Source organism: Citrus sinensis, chromosome 3 (assembly GCF_022201045.2).
Source record: "Citrus sinensis cultivar Valencia sweet orange chromosome 3, DVS_A1.0, whole genome shotgun sequence".
Taxonomy (NCBI): domain Eukaryota; kingdom Viridiplantae; phylum Streptophyta; class Magnoliopsida; order Sapindales; family Rutaceae; genus Citrus; species Citrus sinensis.
The window spans coordinates 43,072,050-43,095,003 of NC_068558.1; the positions used below are offsets into that span (position 1 = coordinate 43,072,050).

Sequence of the window (22,954 nt, forward strand, 5' to 3'; positions counted from 1 at the left end):
ATACTCTTCAACTTTGCGGCCGCGTTACTTTTTTCTTGATTTTACTAGATTCCATTTCACTGTTAGAACAGACTACGACATGGAGTAAAGTACAAATATAAATGCAAAATGTCATTTAGGCCGTAATATGATACCTAAACTACAGGAGCGATAAGTGACAATTATCCGGGAACTTCCGATGCGCTGAATCCGCAATTTGTTGGATCCGGAAAGGATGATATTGGAATGAATTTTTTTTTTTTGAAATAATAAATATTTTTTAAACAACTAGTAGTTTTCATTGGATCCATTTTATGAGGGAAACTTAGGTAGGACCAAGCTCCTACCTCAACAATGTTTGTCATTTGATAGAGCAAATGATTTTTATAGTATAAAATTCTATAGATGCCATATTGAAATCCGCTAATGATTATAGAATGAAACCTCTGCCCAACTAGCAAAACATATAAGTGACCGGTCCTATATAAATTTTTCTTATTGGAAGGTAGACTCCTATAACAGCAACTTGAAAAATCCTAATAACGTTTCTCATACGTGATGATACCTACAGATCCCGAACCAGAGCATGAGAATAAAATTTAACTAATTACAGCATAAATATGATCACCAATTAATTTATTACATTCATAATCACCCGGAGCTCCTTAACTGCATCTGCACCGGAAAGCCACCTTTGTTCTTAGCACATCCTTAAACCTCCTCAAAACCGCAGCCACCACTCTCTTCATCTGCAAAGAGGCCATCTCTTTCCCTAAACAGATCCTGGCCCCCGCATGAAACACCGGATAAGTGTACGGATCCCTCCCCACAAAAATCCACTTGTCATGATCCCCGTCTTCCTTCAACCACCTCCTTGGCTTGTACTCAGCCCAATCATTTCCTCAAATACTCTCCGTTCTCCCCATTGCGTAAGAATGGTATGTCACACGTGTCTCCTTCTTAATAACCTTCCCATCTGGCCAGACGTCGTCTTTCTTTGCTAACTTGCCATCTAAGGGCACCGGCGGATAGAATCGCATGCTCTCACAGAGTGATGCGTGGGTGAAGACCATGTCTTTGATGTCTTCGAACACGGGCATCCGATTTTTCTCTGATTTCGTTCAGGATTGGTGTTTCAGCTTCAGGATTTCTAAACAGCAACCAGAAGATCCATGTCAGAGGTGCAGATGTAGTGTCCCGGCCGGCAAGTGTAAAGCTGATGACTATGTCTCTGACAAAGTTGTCGTTCATATTGGAGAGAACTCAAGAATGTTGACAGCAGATGCATGGACTCATCAGGGGAGATATTTAATTTGAGTTCTTTCTTCTTTTCTATTATTATGTTTTCAGCAAATTCCCGTACTTGACAGATTGCAACTTGGAGACGTTTCTGAGAACCAATATTGAGAAGCCTTTGGATTTTCCAGAATATACGTAAAGGCTCACGGAATCGTTCGGCGCTTGTCTGGACAGCATCATCAAAAGCTTTTGCGAACTCTGCTTGTGGCAAAGATGGCGACAAGTATTCAGGATCGTACCCGAAAGCAGTCTTGCAAATGTTAACAAACGCGAACCGTTGCAGCATATCTTGAAGATCAAGAACGGTTTTGTCAGCGGCGGCCGCTGAGAGGATATGAATAAGGCGATCGGAGAGTTCAGTTTCGACGACGGTTTCGACAAATTTGCGGAGAGACTTGGTATTGAATTCGTGGCTCGAAACTTGTCTTTGGAACTTCCATTTATCACCATCAGAATTGAAGATGCCATCTCCAAGAAGGTCGAATAGAATTGGTTGAAAATCAATGCCTTTTGGGTAGTTATGAAACTGAGTTTTGAGCATGTGCGGGAAAGTTGTCTGGGTTTGCTGTTACGACTTGAACGCTGTTCAAGCGTTTTAAAACAAATGTCGCAGAGGGTGTGTTTTGGGGAATCGGGGTCATCCATGGGATAAAACGGTGTCGGTTTGCTAAGGCGGCAAAGAAAGAGCCTACTAACGGGTAAGATTTTGGAATAATGTTACTGGCTGTGGAAGGTGGTGATTCTTTCGTTTTGGTATTTTTGGTGATGTGGATGAAGAAAAATACTAGAAAAATGAAAAGGAGAAATAAGATTAGAAAAATGAAAGAACATGGCTGAAGCTGATGATTGGAATTGCTTTGGGCTGATTTTCAATTTTGTGGATGTGTACAAGCGTAAAGGTCTGTGTTGTTATGAAGTTGAGTTGGTGAGCCGCCTATTCATTCGTAAGGCTCCACATGCTTTGAATGGTTTTTCCGGACAAATTTCATAGATGAAGCACAAATAACATCAAAATTTTGTTTCTAACAAGCAAAGCAAACGACGTAAACTAGTTCGCACCTACTTTTTTAAAGAAAATTAAAATTATATATCGTATATCAAAGACTTTCACCTAGATAGCGAGAAATACAAACAGCTGAATTCAGAGTTGTGAAGTGCACAAGATTCCATCAATTTGAGAGTGAATACAACTGATATAGAGAGGCAAAGAAGCAAAAGAAAAACAAACCATTCATTTTACTGTTTTCAATTAATATTTAAATTAAAGGTAAAAGCTAAATTAGGGTTGAAATGAACCATCAACCACAGGGAAGAAGATGGACACAAAGCAAAGGCAAAAAGGACATCTTGTGATCATTCTCAACTTTTTGGCAGCAGTAATTTGTAACCAATGCGTAAGCAAGGGCGTCAGCAGCAGAAGCAGAAGCTTTGTCCAACTTTGCCAGGAAGCTAGCTGTGACTTGTGAGCACTGAGCAGTGAGTACCACACCTTGTTCAAGCCTGCACCTCCTGAGAAGAACTTGTGTTGGACTGTTCGTGCTGAGGGGGTGGAAGAGTCTAATGATATTGTGTTATGTAATAGAGCATAAAATTTATTAAATGTAATATTAGAAATAACTATGGGTCTTATAAAAATATTCATTGCTCTACCACCTAATAAAGTATTATTAAACCGTCGCATTATAACCAAATTTTCTCATTTTTACATTTAGGAAAAAAATGAAAAGAAAAAGATTGCAATGTTGTCGAGGACTTCGGTGGCGTTTGTTTTTTAACTTAATGACTTAAAGTGACTTAACTTAATTAATTAAGTTAATTAGAGGTGTTTGTTTTTATAACTTAATGAGACTTTTTAGATAATTTTGACTTAATAAAATAAGCTAATTTTTTGGCTTTTACTTAATGGAGAAATCTGAATTAAGTCAATTACTTGCTAATGTAAAAAATATCCCTGCTTTATAATTTATTTTTCATGTCTATCCCAAAACTCACCCATAGACATTTACCCCACATAAAAATATCCCTATTTTTTCTTTCTTATATTATATACGATAAAATTTAAAATTTATGATATTTTATATATTAAAATTCTAAAATAATTATGTATTCACTTGAATATAGTTTCACTTATAACTGTTAAAATATTGTGGTATTTAATTTATTATTTATTTGACATTCAAATTTAATAAGGATACAAATGTAAAAGTACATATTTTCAGTTTTTTAAGTTGAAAAAAACAAACAACTTAATACTTATTTTTTGAGATTCAGACAAAAAAACAAACATATTATTCAGATTCAGACATTCAGATCTATTCAGAATTTAGATTAATTCGAGTCTATTCAGATTTCAGATAAAAAAACAAACGTCACCTTCATTTAAATTATAGTTTAATAGCTTCTCTAGGATGTTTTAAATTAATTATTTATACACCAATTAATTATTTTTCATTAAAAAATTATCAATTGTAAAACTTTAAATAATTAATCAATCAAAAAGTCCAAGTGAAGAACAAAGACATAAAAGAATTCATCGAATTATTACCTCTATTATTTTTAGATTTGATTTTGCTCTTCTTTTTTCTTTTACCAAGAACTTGTAAAACTTTAAATTTGAATTTTTTTTTCAACTTTTGGGATGTAAAATTCAAAATAAAAAAAAAAGTAAAAATTTTAAAGAAGAGAGAAGAAATCGAAAGGGATGAGATATCTAATACAAAACGGTGCAGTTCGCTATGTTTTTCATTAATAAAATAAGGTTATGTTAAACTCAATCTAAGTCATTGAAATAAGTATGATCTAGTGACTAAAAAATTATTTATAAACTTGTGCTTAAGATTATGTCCCTTAAACCTTCTCCATTAACTAAATATGACATAGGTTTTCATAGTTCAATTCTTAAAAAGGGCTTCATGGACAGCCCTTCTCATATCTGGCTTAGAAAATTCAATTCTTGATTAATATATCTTGCACACTGGCTTAGAAAATAAATGATCAAATCCTTCTCGTGTTCATTGCAGGTTTTTCATTTCATTACAAAAGCCGGTGGCTGCAGATTTATATAAAGATTATCACCAAGCAGCTCTTGAATTTCGGAATAGGTCCTTCTGATTTTCACATACCTTAAAAAATATAAAATAAATTAGAAATTTTTTAGGAATGCGATATTGTAGATGACCAGTATGAACATATTGAAGACCGAAAATTAAAGCTCGGAAAAGGTTGTTGGCTGAAGAAAATGGGGTGTCCACACACATAATTTTTCCTTTTCGTTGCATTTTTAAGATAAAATAATTTATGAATATTACATTCAATTTTCATTTTGATAAAGTACGAAAAATGATTCCTACAATGTGATAAAGTTGATAACCTTTTTTTTTCACATTAAACCATCTGATATTCGAAAATTATATTGGACCATAACTAATTCAAATTCAAGTCGGGTAGAACTACTAGAACAGTAAAATTCTCCTAACAAATATTTAAGGCAACTGCATTTTTAAATATCGAAACGAAAACATTAATTAAGTTGAAACAGCCTCATATCAATCGATTTTCGTACTTGTTGGTTAAATTTGATAACATTTGCTTGAACCACGTGTCAAATTACAATAAAGATTTCATTTATTAACCCTTCTGATTTTTTTTTTTTTTTTTTTTGCCCTATCCTAGGAAGACTTAACTCTCAACAGCCACCCTATTTAATAGTTAAAATTTTAAAAATCAAAAAAGAAGAAGAAGAACACGATTTTGCAATAATATCTTAGTCTAATTAAGGCAGCAGTAGTTTCGCCCACATCGTCGGATATTGGAAGTGTACCATTGTCCGAGAGTGTGTGTAGAAATAAAAAATGAGTGCGTATAATAGGACATTGAGCCAGTGTCCAAGCCCAATTTCCGCCTGTGATTACTACTCTCTCGCCTGTGGGGCTGTGGGCTCCATAAATCCTTCTCTAAAGTAGGCCTCTTGACCCACTCAAAATTTCTCGTAATCTCTTTTTAATTAAAATTACTTAAATAACTTAACACAAATTATTTTTTTCATTTTTATTTTTAAATGTAAAGTCAATTTAACAACTAGATGAACTATTATTTTTAAAAAATTATTTAGACCTACCCTATTTCCTAATATATAGTAAAATTTAAAATTTTAATTAAATATATATTTTAAAGAAAATTATAAGAGTTTAGAGTTATGAAAATTAATATAATATTATAGGATTTGTATGCAAAAATATCTTCTGGGTAAAAATTTACGGGAAAATGGTTAATTTTAATATATGGATTTATATTTTATCAATTAAACTAAAGGTATTTTAGGAAATAAAATTCAAAAGGGGTGTTACGATGATTTTAGAGTGTTGTTAAAAGCTCCACTATCTCCACTTCCTCAGCTGACTTGTTGATTTAAGAGTGTACCTTTTAACATTTTCAAAATTTCTTATAAAGTTATTTTTTAATTGAGATTATTTAAATAACTAAAGGCAATTAATTCTTTCGTTGTTCTGAATGAAAATTTAATCAATAACTTAAATAAATTATTCTTTTAATAATTTCTTTACTTTAAGATTTATATATATTTTATAAATAAAACTTAAAAAGAAGTATTTTTTTTGGGATAAAATTTTATGAAAGATGGTTAATTTAATATATGAATTTATGTTTTATAAATTAAATTGGCAGTATTTTAAGAAGTAAAATGCAAAAGAGATGTTATAAGGATTAGAGAAAGGCGTTAAAATCTCATTCAAAATCAAAAGGAGACAGGAAAAAAGAAATTCAATATTGCACTATCAGTGACATCCCTTTCAAAGGGATTCACTACATTTTGTGCTCCATAGAATTGAATTTATAGTGATGATCCCTCTGAACAGTAATTATCCCACGTCAGCTCTCAAAAGAAAAAACACAATCCACTGGCACTCACTATATTGGACTACTTTTGGCTGTAAAGGATTCCGACTTTTCCTCAGTTTAAAACAATGCAGGCAAAGACAATTATTATAGACTCTTGATTTTTTATCACATTTTTTTCATCTGATCCTTTTGTGATTGCTGCTTTTCTTGTATGTTTTGTCGTTTTCATTGAAGCCAGAGTATTTTAATTTGGTGGGCAGAAAAAAGAAAACAGAAAAAAAATACTATAACCAGCATCGTGCATCAGATGAGCTATGTACAAGTACAAGATTCTAGTGATGAAATAAATAATAACAATATTTTTGAGGTAAAGAGTTAAAGACGCATACTTGGTCTTGACGTGCTTTTCACTTCAATCATAAGAAATTAAGAATCTCTCTCTGCCTTTCGAGCTTTCACATCAACAGATGAGTTATTGGATCCGTCACTACTAGCGATAGCCGGCTAGCCAAATCATGAAAAGTCATTCACACTTTATTAGTTAATCAATAAATTTGTATCAATAGTTTCTTATGTGCAATTACGGTCCACTTTTCATGTATTTCCAAAGCCAAGTGTATTCTGTCTCATTGAGATATGATCAAACTCATAAGCATTACGCCATATGCGGTTATTACAGCAGTTAAAAAAAAAAAATTTATTCCACTTCAGCCGTGAATAGTTTCAGGAAAAAATAGATAAATTTGGGACAAATCTCTTAATTTATGTATATTTTTCTACAAATATATGTGTCAAATCACATTCATTAATGTGGTATCAAACCAAACTTGAGTGTGGGATCTGTATTACAACTTTTGAGTATGATTTAAACTCACACATATATTAAAAATATTTTAATTTAGGATTTTAAATTTGTTAAAATTTGAAATTCATATGATTTAACAGTATATCGACCGTCTATAAAACTTTTATGGAATGAGTGCCCAAGCATATAATAAAAGACTATACAGCCAGGCATCAATAATCTTTACAATTAATTATGTCGATTAGAATCGATCGATTACAGCATATCTTCTTAAACCAGTGGTCTGATACGAATTAAAAGCAGATATTGGAGTGAGTAAGATGACAAAAGTGGTGTGGCTGCTGAGATCAGTCTCTTTCACGATCCATGACCCAACTTCATACTAATTTATTTGTCTAACAAAGTTAATGATGATCAAGTGCTTCGAGAACTGAAATCGGAATCCCTTGATAAGTTGATATTAATTAAAATTACAAAAGCCTAAATTTACGAGGGAACAAAGGCAAGTGTGTTAAAAAGAAAGTGGGATCTCTCTCCTACTTAAACTTAAAGTAGCAATTGATTTCCCAGGTTAGAAGACCTTCCCCTTGGATGTTGGAGTTGATGAGATACAAATATGTATAAAAATGATAAAGCTAGTCTACAATTTTGCAATATGACTAGATTGGCCCAATCTTTGTAAACAATGTAGAGTGGCGTGCTCTATACATAGTACAATCATTGAGATAAATTGACTAAATAATGAACCAAAAGATTGGCGATAGGAATTATTTAAATGGTAAATTAATTAATTGTTGATTATCTTGTAAGCTCCATTACCATAGATAATATTATTATATAATCAAACTTGTTGGAAATTTGCCTTGAGATTGGCTGGGGGCATGCATTCTATGGATAAATTGGCAAGTGGTGAGCTTGTGAGGAAAAAGAAAGGTGGTGCGCTTGCTCAAATATTAGCTGAAGCTTTTCCTTCCAAAATAATAAGTCGCTGAATATGAAAAAGTAAGTGATGACAAAAGCAAATCTTCAATTTGTTCTTAAATTAAAAAAAAAAAAAAAGACGAAGATCTTCTGTCGCATCTGTAACCAAAATTAATCTCTTGCTGATTGCAGTTTTTCTATGATTTGACTAAAGTACCAACTTAAGGGTTCACTACGTGCAGATATTATAACAAAGGCCTTTAGAATAAGATATGGTAGCTTAATATCAACTTTCAACTGCAAATGCAGGCCGTACTACAATGAGATAAGATGCTTTCTATGTTTTAAGTTTATTTGTTAGGAAAGTTCATGATCGATTGAAAGGAAGAACTTAGAATAGCGGTCTAGTTCATACAATCATACTCTCAAAGGCTAGCACAAGAGTTGAAGGTTGTTTTAAACTTATTTTTTTAGTGCAGAAACTGTTTTTTGATATGGAATAATCTTCTTAGTACTAGGCAGCCTAACCCCTACTGAAAAACTAGTTTAAAAGTTGAGGATATGTCGAGTCAAGCTTGTATGCATAGCCGAGAATTCATTCACGATCGACGTGAGCTAATGTCCCGAGTATAACTTGGCTTGTGATTGAATGCCATTTTGCCTGAGCGAGCATTTCAAAAATCTGTCCTATATTCATTTGCCAGGGTGCTCCTAGTGGATTGAAAACCATATCAACAGGCCTTCCATCATAAGACATATCCTGTCTCCAACAAGTGTGTGATCCACCGATTCACTGAGTATATATCATTGAAGCGTGAAAATTTAATTAAGAAAAGTGAAAAAAAATCTTGGATACTGAAGAAAATTGAATGTAGCAAGAGAGTCGACTTCCAAACGTGCATTACATTCCGTAAAGTTAACAATGTATACACCAAAACAACTAGGGAGCCGTTGCAAAGGGAAATCTGAGAAAGAGTGATTCGGTCAAGCCCAAACAAAGAAAACGCCATGTATTAATTTCAAGACTTCCCTGCCCTTATTAATTTAAGAGTACTCATATTTAATTAAGAAAAACTTTTTTAAATGGTAAAAGAATAAATGTCAATATCATATATATAAGATAATCATTAATTGAAAATATAATGAAAAAACACGTTAAAACCATTTGAGATTATAGTTAATTGAAAAAATAATAAAAAACACATTAGCACCTTATAATTTTAACATTATTTCTATCGCTATTCTGAAATCGCTATGGGTAAAATATCATTTTTCTTAATTTAATCAGTGAGAAGCATCGTGGAGTAATTTTTTAAAGGAAAAGAAAGCGGCGAAGAAGAATATACATATATAGATTGACCGTGTTAATTAGTGCGCCCGAAAAAGTTATGATTAAGTGAGTGGGCAAGCATCTCAAAATTCCACACGTAACTTACCGACCAATAGAAACATCATGTATTACATCCATACATTGGGGCTTACTTATTATAATATATTTTTAAAGACATAAAGTTTAGTGTTAGAAGTATCTTCAACCTCTCAGGCCTCAGCCAGCCAAGATAAACAGGTTAGTCCATGCAAAGTTCCACCACGAACCGTCCGTACACACACACACACACACACACATATCGCTTTGATGAAGAACATTAATTATCATGGACTAAGGAAATCATAGGTATTCTTTTAAAATCTCTATATTCTTGTGATAATTAGGAATGCTTTTTTTTCTTTTCTTTAAAAAGAAAATAATTTGTTATCAATCAGAGGTGATTGTTACATAATTTAAGTTTTATACCGGTGAAAATCAATCGAAGGTTTATATATCTACAAAAAAAGAAAATTTTCATTCAATGTGATATGATTTTTGTATAAAAGTTCATGGATGTAAATCACACTTAAAATCTAGCTTGAGAGTTGAGCGTTGCTTTAAACTTATATGATTAGCCCATAAATTATTCTTAGTTGATGTGAAATAATATCATTAATATTTTGTACCAATAATCTTTTTTCATAAGTATGATTGTTAGTTATTATAGGATATATATATATATATATATGAAGATATTTTCATTTTAAAAAAGTAAGAATGTCAATAACAAATAAAAAAAAAATATAGATTTCAATATACAAATAGTGATAGTACTATTCTCATAAAGTGAAGATATTCTCATTAGAGAATGTGCACACACATCATAATATTTTAACCATATATACAGTATTGTATAACTCCATGGATTTAGATTCAGTGATGAATTTTTTTTTTTTTTTACAAGATTAGGGATCATTAGTTATTAAATAACATTTGTTTATACTATGTTTGTTCATTAAATAATATATGAAATGAAATCTTAACATTACATTAATACGCCGATTATCGAAACAGAAGAGATTAAGTTGCTTGATGCTATTTCATACTAAATTAAACCCTGAAAACATCAATAACGGGGACTAATAAAGAAGAATGCAAAGTCAGCTTATCATGAAATGCAGCTAACAATAAGAATACAAGAAATAGACAAGTGGAGAAAGAACACTGTAATGCCCGGTAGAGACTCACCTCCACGTCTATAACATTTTATACCACCATCAACTACATGCCTTTACCTCTATCTCCTCTTCTCACTCGTGTATATAGCAAGCTTATGACAGTGATACTAAAAGGTATTAAACTTACTCTGCTAGTCCTTAGGGGTTTCCAGCAAAACCCTAAATATTCACTCAAGACTCAATAAGGTAGCTCACTCATGGTCATTGCCACATGTATAGTTAAACCAATCGTGACAATATTCATATACATGTGGCAAGCAGTAATTAGATAAGGCGTATGTTCTTGGAGTATCCAAGACTTTGGTGTGTCTAAGGAGTGAAGTACAAATCAATAGAGAAATTAAACCTGCACAAAATGTAAAGAAAGTTTCCTAATATCTATAAAACAATAAAGATCATTAAAAAATCCTGTTTTCGAAATTGATTCCATGTTGGGAGCTTCATGACATTTACAACATAATGCTAAGAACAAGGCAAATTATGAGAGATTGACTTTAAAATTAAGTAGGATCGGTATATTTTGAAAACACAAGAACATCTGAAAGGTTCAGAAAATATTGAGCAGAGTGATCGAGTCAAGGTATCACATGATTCTTTTTCTGTTGATTACGGTCGACCAAGCACATATGCCTGTTGAACAGTCCTTTTACAGATCTATATGAACATTCCATATCAACATGAAACATGAAATATAATTAGGGAAAGAGGGAGTGAAAGGAAAGAAAATATTCAGCTGACACACACACACACACACACACACATATATATAGAGAGAGAGAGACGCACATACTAAACACACCAACACAGCACTATTTTACATTAATATTCCATCAAGTAAAACATTGAAACTTGGAACTGCAAAAGAGGAAGAATACATAGAGTGAAAGTAGACCATTTTTATTTTTCCTCATATATACTAAGTAGTAAGCACGTTAATTAATTAGGAAATTTCACCATCACATCACATCACAATTTACGGCAGTGCCCACCAGGACTGCCTCCACCAATATGAGTGCATGGAGAAGGACCAGCCGGTGGTACGGGACCTCTCTTTAGCTGATTAACCGTCAGCGCCACCGAACTATCACCGCCAATCGTCTTTTCTCCTTTCAAGGGCCTAAATGCAACAATAGGTTTGGTGGTAGTGAGAATTGACAAGATAAAGAGCATCACAGAGAGTGCTCTATAGAGAGCTTTCCCGCTAAAATTCATTCTTGTGCAGAGATGAATATGAACTTGTAATTAACCTAATCTTATTATTCGACCACTGAAGTAAGCCCGATGCAAGAGTACTTCTTTGATGAAGAACCAGCCTCTCTAGATATATGCCATTTTATAGACGAGCAATTATTACTAACACAATATCATATTTAAAAAGCCTATGGGGTAACTCATAGGGAAAAACTAGATCAAGGGTTGTTCAAAACTAGTTAAGGGTTGTTCAAGTCTTGTATATTTAATCTAAAACTCATCCTCTTACATTAATTTAACTCTGATATTATATAAAAGTCTATGAACGTACTTCGTATTCAGAAGCTAACTACTTTAAGAGTCAATGTTTGCCTAAATATACTTAACTCAAGATTCATCCTCAGCCGATATGAGATATTGTCCCTAAACAATATCTAAAATCTTAAATTCATAATATTTTGTGTCAAAGGGATTCTCTAACATGCTTATATATATAGCAATTTTTGGGTACCTGTTGCTACTATTGATGTTGTTATTGTGTGTATATAGTTCTTCTCTAGTACAGACGACCTCTTCTTTCTTTCTTTTTTTCTTTATGCGAACAAGTTGTTAGGCTGTACGAGTTAATAGAGTCATTTTTTAATACTATTAAATTGTGTGGCTTAACAGTGTATCTATATTTAAAAAAATGAGAATGTCCATACTTGAAAATGACTTTATATGTATTCTTGATGCCATATCAATATTTGGGTAAAATTCAATACAAATAATTTATCATGGCAGACTAATTAGAGCCATAAATCCCGTTCGCATCTCGTAAAATTAACAAAATAATTCAATAGTTTTAGAGGAATAAGACCCACCAATCGAATTTGTTTCTAATACTATTTCATGTGATTAACCATTAAAATGTTATCGGTTTAATTAACCCTAATACCATATTAAAAAATCATTAAACTTAAAAGTTTAATGAACGACTAGGGTTTGGAATTCGCTTCCGCGAATGCAATTTATAAAATCCAAACATTAATCTCGCGCATACAATGGAACGCTTTAAAGTATTTTCTTCCTAGTTGACTGAGAAATAAAATGTTTGCTCTACGAGCTCATTATCGGTCAATGCTCCTCTTTCTAACCTAAAAGGCCTAGCTTTCTCTATAGTTAATTTATTTGAACAGGTCGGAAAGTGAAGTCACTTCTGAAATTCGAAATTGTTAATTTGCATGGACCGTTTGGTCAACATACAGAGAAGATGCAGCTCAATCTGTCGGGCATTTCTTCTCTGTGGAATTCTTATATTAACAAAAAAGAGAGGAGCTGTTAGCATCCATCAAAATTCTTATAAAATCCTATATCTTAAATTCACATTCATAACCCTTAATTAAATTAGCTTATTACACAAAGTCTCTAACCGGCCTGGGTCTTTTTCGCGTTAATTAAAAAGACTTTTTGTCTTTTATACTAAAGAAGCATTTTCCAAAAATTTATATACAAAAAAAAAAGCACGAAAGAACCATTTTGCGTTGGATCGGGACCAAAATTATAACAGGAATTCATTTTCATCTGCAATAGAACCTGTGTAATCAACCCGAACAACTTAAAACTACCAAAAATGACCAAAAATCTCAGAGGCAAAGAAGCTCCGACGGTCGTATTCTCTATGAAAAACAAAATTGTAAAATATTGGTTCTTCATACGATTCCCGGATAGAATCGCTTTTCTTCTAATGAGAAGGGTACGAAGATGTCGGTGGATTAAAATGGGTGTTATTAGGAGGAAAGAGATTTTAATTAATTTTTTTAATAAGTGTACCTGAAAATAGGGATGCCAATAGTTCCACTGTTCACAAAAAAACTTATTTACGACTGAAGTTCTCGATAACCATTTGTAATTTGTCTCAATTCCGATTCAATAAATTCCCGTAAAACTTTAATGGCATTTTTGACCGCGCAACCCAAAAAAAAAAAAAAGACGTGACGAGGACAACCTCTCTTGCATGTCACCAGTGTTTAAATCTTTGACTTGAACCGAACGACAAAAGCTCGCGTGCGTACGTTTGCGCCGCTGGCAATTCATAATTTCGTGTGTTGCGTTTCTTTTCCAAAATCAATATTTGTCTTCATTTTAATATACGAAATTTACTAACCAAATTCCCATATTAATTATTAATATGAGATCTACGAGACGTCCCGTAGGAAAAATCTTGAAGATTTGAGTATCAATGTGTCATTTTCCCTACACACACATTAACTCCTCCCTCTTCGGTCTCTACAGGAAATCACAATGTAGGGATGGCAATGGGGCGGATATGGGTTGGATTTACTCTGTTCTAAATTCAGATCCATAATAAAAATCAAGATTTGTTTCTGCTCCAAATCCGTCATGAATTCATATTTTTCGCTTCATATCCAGATCCAAAAAAGAAATAAATTTCTATATTTGCTCTAAATCCGAAAAAAAATAAAATTCAAATATGTCTTAAATCCATCATGAATTCTAAAACTCAGCAATAAAAAAATAATAATTTTTTAGAATGAAAATTGAAGGTTAAAATGTATTGATAACAAATAAATTATATAATTTTTCTCAAAAATATAATAAATATTGTGGCTTATACTCTTACACCAAAACAACAAAAAACAACAAATGAGAAAGATAATAAAATGTCATTCAAAAGTAATTGCAGGAATAAAGAGTTTAAATGCATGGTAAATACTAATAATATACTATGAATAAAATTTATTATCATTATAATTCTACAATTGTTAAAAAAATTTAAAATAAAATTAAAAGATAGGTGGATATGGATATGGATTTAGATATTAAGATAGATCCAGACCTGCTCCAGATCCGTTTTAAATCCGCACATCGATATCCAAATCCGATCTAAATTCATTTTAAATTAACCCAAATCCAATCCGATTAGATTTGGATCACGTGAATCTTGAGTCAAATTCAATCCATTGCCATCCCTATCGCAAATGGATTAATCTTGCCATCGTCATGTTTGGGCCCAGTCCGAATAATTAATTATCTTCTTAATTAATTTGCTTTTGTCGGACTCGGACGCGTTAAATTGTGTTATCCATTGAGAAATTATCAGAAATGGAAATTATGTACTTTACAACTAAAAATCTACGAGGAAATCTTTAATAAAAGAAGGATGTATTAATTCATTTAAAATCAATTTTATTGAGTTACATGCTCTGGCAATACATCATGAAGCTGATTAATTGGTGATCATTGTTAGCCGATGCGCGGTGTATATTTGACAATGCCATGGTGATCAACCCAGAGCCAGACCCTGTCACAGCGGTAATCCATGGTGACCTCGAATCCTTCTTTAACAATGATTGCAACTACCTTCCCATTCTCTCTCATAATGATTTCAGCTGCCACTTCTCCTTTTACCCCCACCAGCTCCGGCCATGAGCTCTTGCTGCTTGTTCCTAGTTATGCCAAGTCAAATACATATGATCAGCGTATACATATATATAAATCAAATATTTAAAAATCTGTGTATGCATAAAGCGCCAGCTATCTTACTACTAAACGCATAAAATAACTTGGAAACAAAAAAAAAAAGAGCAGCTTACTGCAGTAATCCTCCATTGATTCTTTCTTTTTCTTTTTCTTTTTTCCTTTTTCTGTCTGAGCTGTTTTCTAAAATATATTGTGGGTGTGAGTTGTGAGTTAGGGACGGAGATTTCTATAGAGATGCATGATGGAGATTGCATCGTTTTTAAAGGGACACGTTGCGTGTCTAGGCCATAGGCAGCTGGCCACTACCATTGAAGCTTTTACTTGCACCGAACAACAAAGCTTTGGCTTTACGTATGTGCTGGCCGCATTTCAGAGGATCAATATACTGATGAAAAGAAAATTGAAGTTCCCTTATCCTGTTCTTATATTATATATTTAAAATATGATCATGATTTTTTGTTTTCTACTATTATTATTACTAATAAAACAATGATTTAGTTCGCCTTTCTAATATCATTAATTTATTAGATGGGTAAGGCGGCCGTAGGGGGTTCAATTCATGCCAAGTCCATTGACAAAATGCTGAGTACTGATCTAATATCCGCTGCAATTACATTTCTCCGATTTCAGAACTAACTTCCTTCTTTAACCTCTCATTTTCTGTTCTGATTAATGGCTGGAGCTTAGTTACAGCATCTGTAACTAACAGCTGAGCATCATCAGGCTCGTTGGATTTAGGCCCCGTTTGCCCACCCGCTTGGCTCAGCTGGGTTTCGAAAGCCCGGCCAGCCGCTTATTTCAATTTTATCTTTTCTTTTTTTCGTTTTTTTTTCCCCCTCTTTAACTCTTTATCTCTGTATCCTTTTAAAGCCCAGCTCAGAAATCATGTCTTTATTTTGTTTCTATCGTAAGTTTATTGAATTTTAATAAATATGTTTAAAAATGTTATAATTTAATCCTCTAGTTAGACCAAATAAATTTCCCTTTTTTTTTTCACAGTTATGGGTTTACAACTAGTGATAATTTTTTACCCAGAATTTTATTTTTGCAAATTTCAGATACTTTTCATACTAGCTGCATGAATCTGAATTGCTTAACAAACATAAAACAGATGTTTGATTTTAATAATTGACTAGATGTATGATTTTTTGGCAAAACTAATATATGTCTTAGTAATGTGCAGTCGTGCAGGTATTTGTGGCTCCTAATTAGCTTAATTGTTGGTAAATTCTTTTTGGGGTTATACAAATGATACGAGTTTCAAACATCTTTCACTGGTGAATGACATTCAATATTAGTAACGTATGTCCTGTTTACATACACATGATTGTTACTAAACTAGTGTTGTTGAGGCTCAAGGCTATCATTTATAATCACAATTCACATGGTATAGAATAGAATATTTGAATCAAGATAATTATATATATTTAAAATTAACCAAAAAAAAACTAGTTTGATGATCAGTGAAATTTTCCAAATTTTGCTCGAACAAGCCAAAATTTGAAACGTTAAACGACAATCTTAGGCTTCCGGCCAATTTCGAACGGACAAACTAGCATTGCTGGAGGGCCTCAAGACCCAGAACCAAGACTGCTGGCGTATGTTCTGGACTCAGCTTAGCTTAACGATCGAATCTTGTTTCTCGTAAATAAGACGATAAGTGGGAAACATTAAGAAAATTAATATTGGATTAGTACAACCCATAAGTAGTTCAGTTGTTCACTTCAGTACTATAATGGGAGCAAGCAGCCAATGCATGCATGGCAATTGTGATTAAAAAGTTTGATGAGTTTATATAACTAAGTATATAGCTGTTATTTGATCCCAACCGCTATAAAACGAAACCTATTTTTTTTTGGCATTTAGCTAAGATTAAATAATTCTTTTACGTTCAGAGCAAAACAATCATATTTTTTTCAATATTCTGCTAAGTTCTCGGATAGTATTAACGGAAAATTAAAAAATAATATAATTAATAAACTTTAGGCGAATGGGTAAATAATAATAATAATAATAATAATAATAAATTTGATAAAGTGCGAAACATCCCGTGTGTACATACAAGTTAATTACACCTGGGTGATACATATTTTGATAAATTTCAAAATAATAACACATGTTTTAAAAATACTCTATTATATGATAATTTGTTAACTTTTACCGTTAAGTCTAATGAACTAAGGGTAAAATTAAAAAAATAAATTTATTTTAGAATTAGATACATGTTGGAGACATATGTTATAACAAATTTTAAAATGCTGCAATACATTTTAAAAATATTCGATCAGGTGATTATTTTCACCGTTAATTCTAATATGATCTTAGAAAAAACAGATTTATTTTAGGATTAAATACCTTCAAGTTTCAATCACAGCCGACATCTCTGAATTCTGACAAATATAATTGATGGGTTTATCATTCAGCGGCTGGAAGATTTTGAATGATGACATTTGAGCCATTGACTTTACCCCATTTATTATACATGAACATAAAATTTTAACTTATCTTGCTTACTCTAAGCATAATTCAAAAAACGTTGAAAGAAATGTGCAGAGCCAGAGAATTATATGATAGCATCCAGTAACTTTATTAACAATGCCCACATCTTTTCATCGTAAAAGAATTTACAAAACCCTACACCTACTGACATACATCACTAGTTTATCACGTATAGCTGTTTCTTTTTCATCTTTTAATCTTTACCCAACTTTTCTGTTAACAATTGACCTAATGCAATGCATGATGAAGAAGCAGAGTTTCTCTGAGAATATGGTGTACTTACTGCATACTTAGGGACAGACCTGAACATTGAAATATGTTCAGTGGAATGAAAATGGCAATCATGCTGAGATGATAAACAGAGAGTTCTGAATCACATTCCCACGGTACAACTACATCTCTTGCTAGTATTTTTACCCAGTAATGGATCTTGTAAACTCAAGAAACAGATTGACATCTTCTCTTTACCCCAATTTTCCGTATCTCTTGCAGCTGACGTGCTATTTCTTGAACAAAAAGCAGCCCCTCATTCCCATTCTCAAGAAAGCCCAAAGTGTGTTCGAGAAAATTATAATCTTCCTCAAGTGCTTCTAACCTTTCATTAAGATCTGAAATTTCATTTTCAAGGGAAACCAAATTAATGTTTTTATAATGCGTGAAGTCACTCTTCCCATTTGAAACCAAGTTGTTTTCTTTACTAACAACTTGACCTACACCAACTGAAGCATTCAATCCTTCTTGACTAGGAAGGCTCCCATTTGATACAGATTCTTCTCGTAATCGATAACCATTATTGTCCACGTGACGATTTACTGAACTCCCCTCCTTGATAGAAACATCTCCCTGGTTGTGCATTCTGTCAGCTGCTTCTTCAGTACATCCACCATTAGAGATGTTATGAACGATCACATTATGAGCATATGATTGAAGTTTCTTCTCCAAACTTTCCAAGCTTTGCAAAATGTACAACTTTTCATCTGTAAATTCTGACAATGAAGCCATCAAAACATCAGGTTTTTCAATGCCTTTAGAAACCTCAGAGTATGTTGAGCCGGAACGGACACTGATATTATCTTTAATATGCTCGAAACTCATATTCTCCACATACACATTTTCCTTTTTTGAATTCTCATCAGACACAATGTCCATCACTGATTCATGTGGACACTTTAACGTGTAATACTCCAACTCTTCTTCTAAGTCTTGTATTTGCTTCTCCTTTTCAGCAATGAGATCATTAGCTTTCTCCAATTCCTCCATGTCATACTCTGCTTGCTCTTCCATCATTCTCAAGTACTGTAGAGCGTCCATGTGCAATGCTGACTTCTCCTCTTGCAACCGTGTAATCATGGCCATTGCCTCATTTGCAGCAACCGCTGCAGCACTTCTTTCTTCATCTAACTCCTTATACAAAGCATTCATGCATCTACGATCATATTCGACCTGCCGCTTTAACCGGTCAATAGTACTTTCACCTTCAATTTCACTGACAGTGCTTCCATCCAAATATTCAAGACCAGCTGACTCGGTTCTCTCCACTGGAACCGACTTATGAGGAGTCTGAATTCCATTAGAGGTGGCATCATTATTTACCTGGAATTGATCGCCACAACCATGCACATTGTTAATCTTATAATTCTCTGACAAATGATTCCCTTGAGCAGAAGAATTTTGTTCTGGCAACAAGTTCAAAGCATCCCTAACTCTATCAACTTCCTTCTCTATAGGTTGTTCTGCAACAAGTCCAGATGTGTCATCTCCCTCACCACAGAGAGCCAACTTATTGACATCATTTGAGTCCTCATAAGTTGGATCTACAGGAGCAGGGCTATCTTGAACCAGATCATCCTTAAGACCTTCTGCAGTTTCATTTAGTAACTTCAACATTTCCTCATGTTGATTGATGGTAGCAGGTGCTATATCAGTTGTTCCAGTGACATTTGCTGCTAGATGTCATTTCAGTTAGGAGATTTAGCTACATAACATATACACTCTCACACACAAACAAAGAAAAAAATAGAGAAAGCTTACAGTTCTCTGTTGATGCTCCAACAGGAGCTTCCAAGCAATCAAATGATGGGCTCATATCCACAACGGATGCAGGCCCAGTTGGTGCTGAGGGATTAAGACCATGAGAAATTGGTGATACACATCCAGGAAGTTCCGAAGTGTTAGATGGTGGAGAAATATCATCTAGTAAAATAAGCTCGGGCAGTGGAGAACAGGTTTTCTGATTAGGTTGCTGCCAGTTAAGCTCACACAAACCATGCCAACTAGAAACATCAGGTGTCAAACCTTTTGTATCCTGGGGTCTCCCGACATCATCCTTTGCCTCATTTATAACACAAACTACATTACTACCATCATCATCATCAGAAAACAGGAACTCAGCCTCAGAATCAGACGTAATTTTCAGCTCACTGTATCCTACATGAGAAAAGGGATCAGAACCACTTTTTCCAAAATGTTGCGTTACTGCTGACCCAGATGATTTACCGCGTATTTTCTTGGTGTATTCCCAATGGTTTAAGCGATGTGGCAAAAGAATATTAGATTTATTAACCCAGGTTGCGGGTGATTTTTGCTGGAGTAGTCTTTCCACATTGTGTCTCAATTTCCAAGGCTTACTGCAACATGAACACCATCTGCTGCTCATAGAAGTAGGAGTAAAATCTCCATTAGGCAACAAGCTCTGAGGACTGTAACTGCCAGGATCAAACCCCAATTTACCCACAAATAGTCTGTGTACATCCAAGTTGGAATTACCTTTTGTGGAGAATGACAGGAGACAATCATCACACATGCCATGGGCAGCAGCAAGCTTACCATGGATATGACAAGAAATTAAAGATGATATTTCTGATCTGTGACTACTGCAAAGCAAATTCCGATAAAATTCAGGTTTTTCATTTCCCAATACATGATCAAGCCTGGAACACAAAATGCAAGGTATTTGCAATTCGCAATAATGTGCAAATTTTGTCACCAGGAAAGAGAAGACAGCATCAATGAGCAGCAGAAAAATCAAGAACCATTCACAAGCAATGGACGTAAGGATTGCCGTGATCCCTTTCACATGCTTCTCTGCTCTCACAAATGAGTTCCCATGCACAGCCATTACCAGCAAATTCACTCTAGAAGGCTATAAGTTTCCAACTTGGATGAATCAAAAAATGTCTTAACTGATCACAAAAATAAATATTCCAAACCTCCCAACACAAAGTTGAGAATCCCATGCCCAACTCAACACTGTAAGCTGTTGGAATTGAAAACAGAAAACAATCACAGAATGGAGTAATTTGCGAACCGAAAAACGAGAAGCACAATGCATTTACACAACAAACAGAAATAAGAAAAGGAATAAGAGACACACCCAATTTTGAATATCATGCTAGTACTCAGTCAATTATGACAAAAAAGAATCACAATTTCAAAAAACATACCATCACACATACGAAGATATAGTGCTGTTTCTCCTTTTTAAAAAAAAAAAACATTGTAAGATACAAAACAGAGAGGAAAACCTAACTCTGAAAAATGATAATCAAATGGAGCCACGTGCAATTAAAATCAACTAATCAAGTGACATATTGACGGTAATGAGTAATGCAGAAATAAAACTTCAACCAACCCAACTGTGAGCCATGATGAAAAAATCAATTAACATTGAAAATCGTCGAGAAATAAAAGCCAACGACCTAACTCATTGAAGTGACAAACCCAACCAAGATTCGTTGCAGGAATACACGTTGCGGAATTCATAAAGAGAACCAAAAGAACCCATTTGTCTAAGCCAATAAGCAGATTAAAAAATGTTAATCAACTGCCGATCATCAAAACGGCTTTTCTAAACAAAAGCAACGTGCTGGAAAATTCATCGACCAAATAAAAGCAATCCAGAAATTGATTGGCGTTAACACTTAGAATGCATAATGTATTAGATGAAAATACGTACGTGGGTATGAAGCTTGATGGTGGGTCGATGGCGATAATGATAAAAGTAGAAAAGAAAGCGAAAAAAGGGAAAGGAAATGGAAAATAAAAGAAAAAGGGGAAGGAAAGGGAAAATAAAAGAGAAGAAGGGAGAATGGTGAGAAGTCGTTTTGTCAGGGAAATGACAGACCGTTGGAACCAACTGCTTTGATTTGTTTGGTTGCCAAAGAAAGGAGGGCCGTTGTGTTGTTTTGTATTATTTTTTTATTTTGACCAAAATAGTGGATTTATCATTATTTGTCATTTATTTTAAAGTAATGGTTACCTTCGATGCGTTGTTCCAGCAAACTCCTTTAGATCATATAATTATAACCCTTCAAAAAAAAAAAAGATAATATAATTATAAAGCAAAAGATCAGCAGAATAGGGATGGTAAAATGTCAAGGTCAGGTCAGGCTTGGCAAAGCTTCAGTCTGACCCGATAATGTTTGGTCGGCCTCGAGCCCTAATTCAATTTTTCTTTTTTTTATGGTTGCGCTGGGTTTCTTTTTTTTCAGATTTTGTTGGTCCGAATTAGTAGAAGTATTTCTAAAAAATTCTTTAAATAAAATTTTATTACTTATTTAAAAAATTATATTAGTATTTAAAATTTTAAAAGATTCTCTCTCTTTAATTTTGTAAAGTTATTTCTTTCCCTTCAATTTATTTTTTATTACTTTTTATTAGAGAGAAATAAATATTTTAATTATCATTTATTTTTTTTGAAAAATATTTATTTGATTAAAATAATATTAACTTATTTCTATTTGAAGAGTCTTTTAGAAAATAACATATTTTTCACTTACTTTTTTATCATATAGATAAGTAAATAAATATTTAAATATAAAATTAATAGAACTTTTTGAAGTTATTCTTAGGCTAAAATAATGCAAGCTAAACGCTTCATTTTGGTTTGGTTCAGGAGGTTTTGTTTTGTTTTTTTAAATAAATGTATACCACCAAAAGTGCCTAATTTTTTAATATGTGCCCTTCTTTCCAGTTTTTCATTATATGGCAACTTTACCTGCATAAAGATTGAAATAACCTTATTTGTGAATTACTAAGTTACACAATTTTCACTCTCCTTTTTGGAGATGCTCTAACTTCAAAATAAATTTTTTAAAAAAATCATTTTTAACTTAAAGGGTGTTTCATTTAATTGTCAATATGGGCTTAGAACTTAAAATTTATCAATTAATAATACACTAACATGTAATCATATATACACAACTATAATATCTAATTTCACTTACGAAATTAGATATTCAGCCCTTAGCCAACTAAGAGAGCACTTTCAAGCCCCCATTAATATATTATGAGGATTAATTTTAGTTTTTCTTCAATTATTCTATATTTGAGTGGAGTCGGTCTTCTGTCTTACATATGGGTAATGCTTCAAAA

The 22,954-nt window shown here is 33.2% G+C and overlaps 1 protein-coding gene and 1 pseudogene across 3 annotated transcripts; both read right to left on the reverse strand.

Moving 5' to 3' along the window:
- Positions 1 to 644: 644 nt before the first annotated feature.
- LOC102617689 (cytochrome P450 94A1-like) lies at positions 645 to 11,620 on the reverse strand (annotated as a pseudogene).
- Positions 11,621 to 17,618: 5,998 nt separating this feature from the next.
- Positions 17,619 to 21,999, reverse strand: LOC102624412 (probable myosin-binding protein 4). Of its 3 annotated transcripts, XM_015530877.3 has the most exons (3): positions 21,537 to 21,999; positions 19,613 to 20,837; positions 17,619 to 19,527 (listed from the first exon to the last, which is right to left on the reverse strand). In XM_015530877.3, the coding sequence occupies exons 2-3, from the start codon at positions 20,697 to 20,699 to the stop codon at positions 18,020 to 18,022; spliced, it is 2,595 nt and encodes an 864-aa protein (XP_015386363.2). In that variant the 5' UTR covers positions 20,700 to 20,837; positions 21,537 to 21,999; the 3' UTR covers positions 17,619 to 18,019. The 3 variants fall into 3 exon arrangements, with proteins under 3 accessions (XP_015386363.2, XP_006479570.2, XP_015386362.2); XM_006479507.4 differs by having other exon boundaries at positions 17,619 to 19,524; positions 19,613 to 21,999; XM_015530876.3 differs by having other exon boundaries at positions 19,613 to 21,999.
- Positions 22,000 to 22,954: the final 955 nt, after the last annotated feature.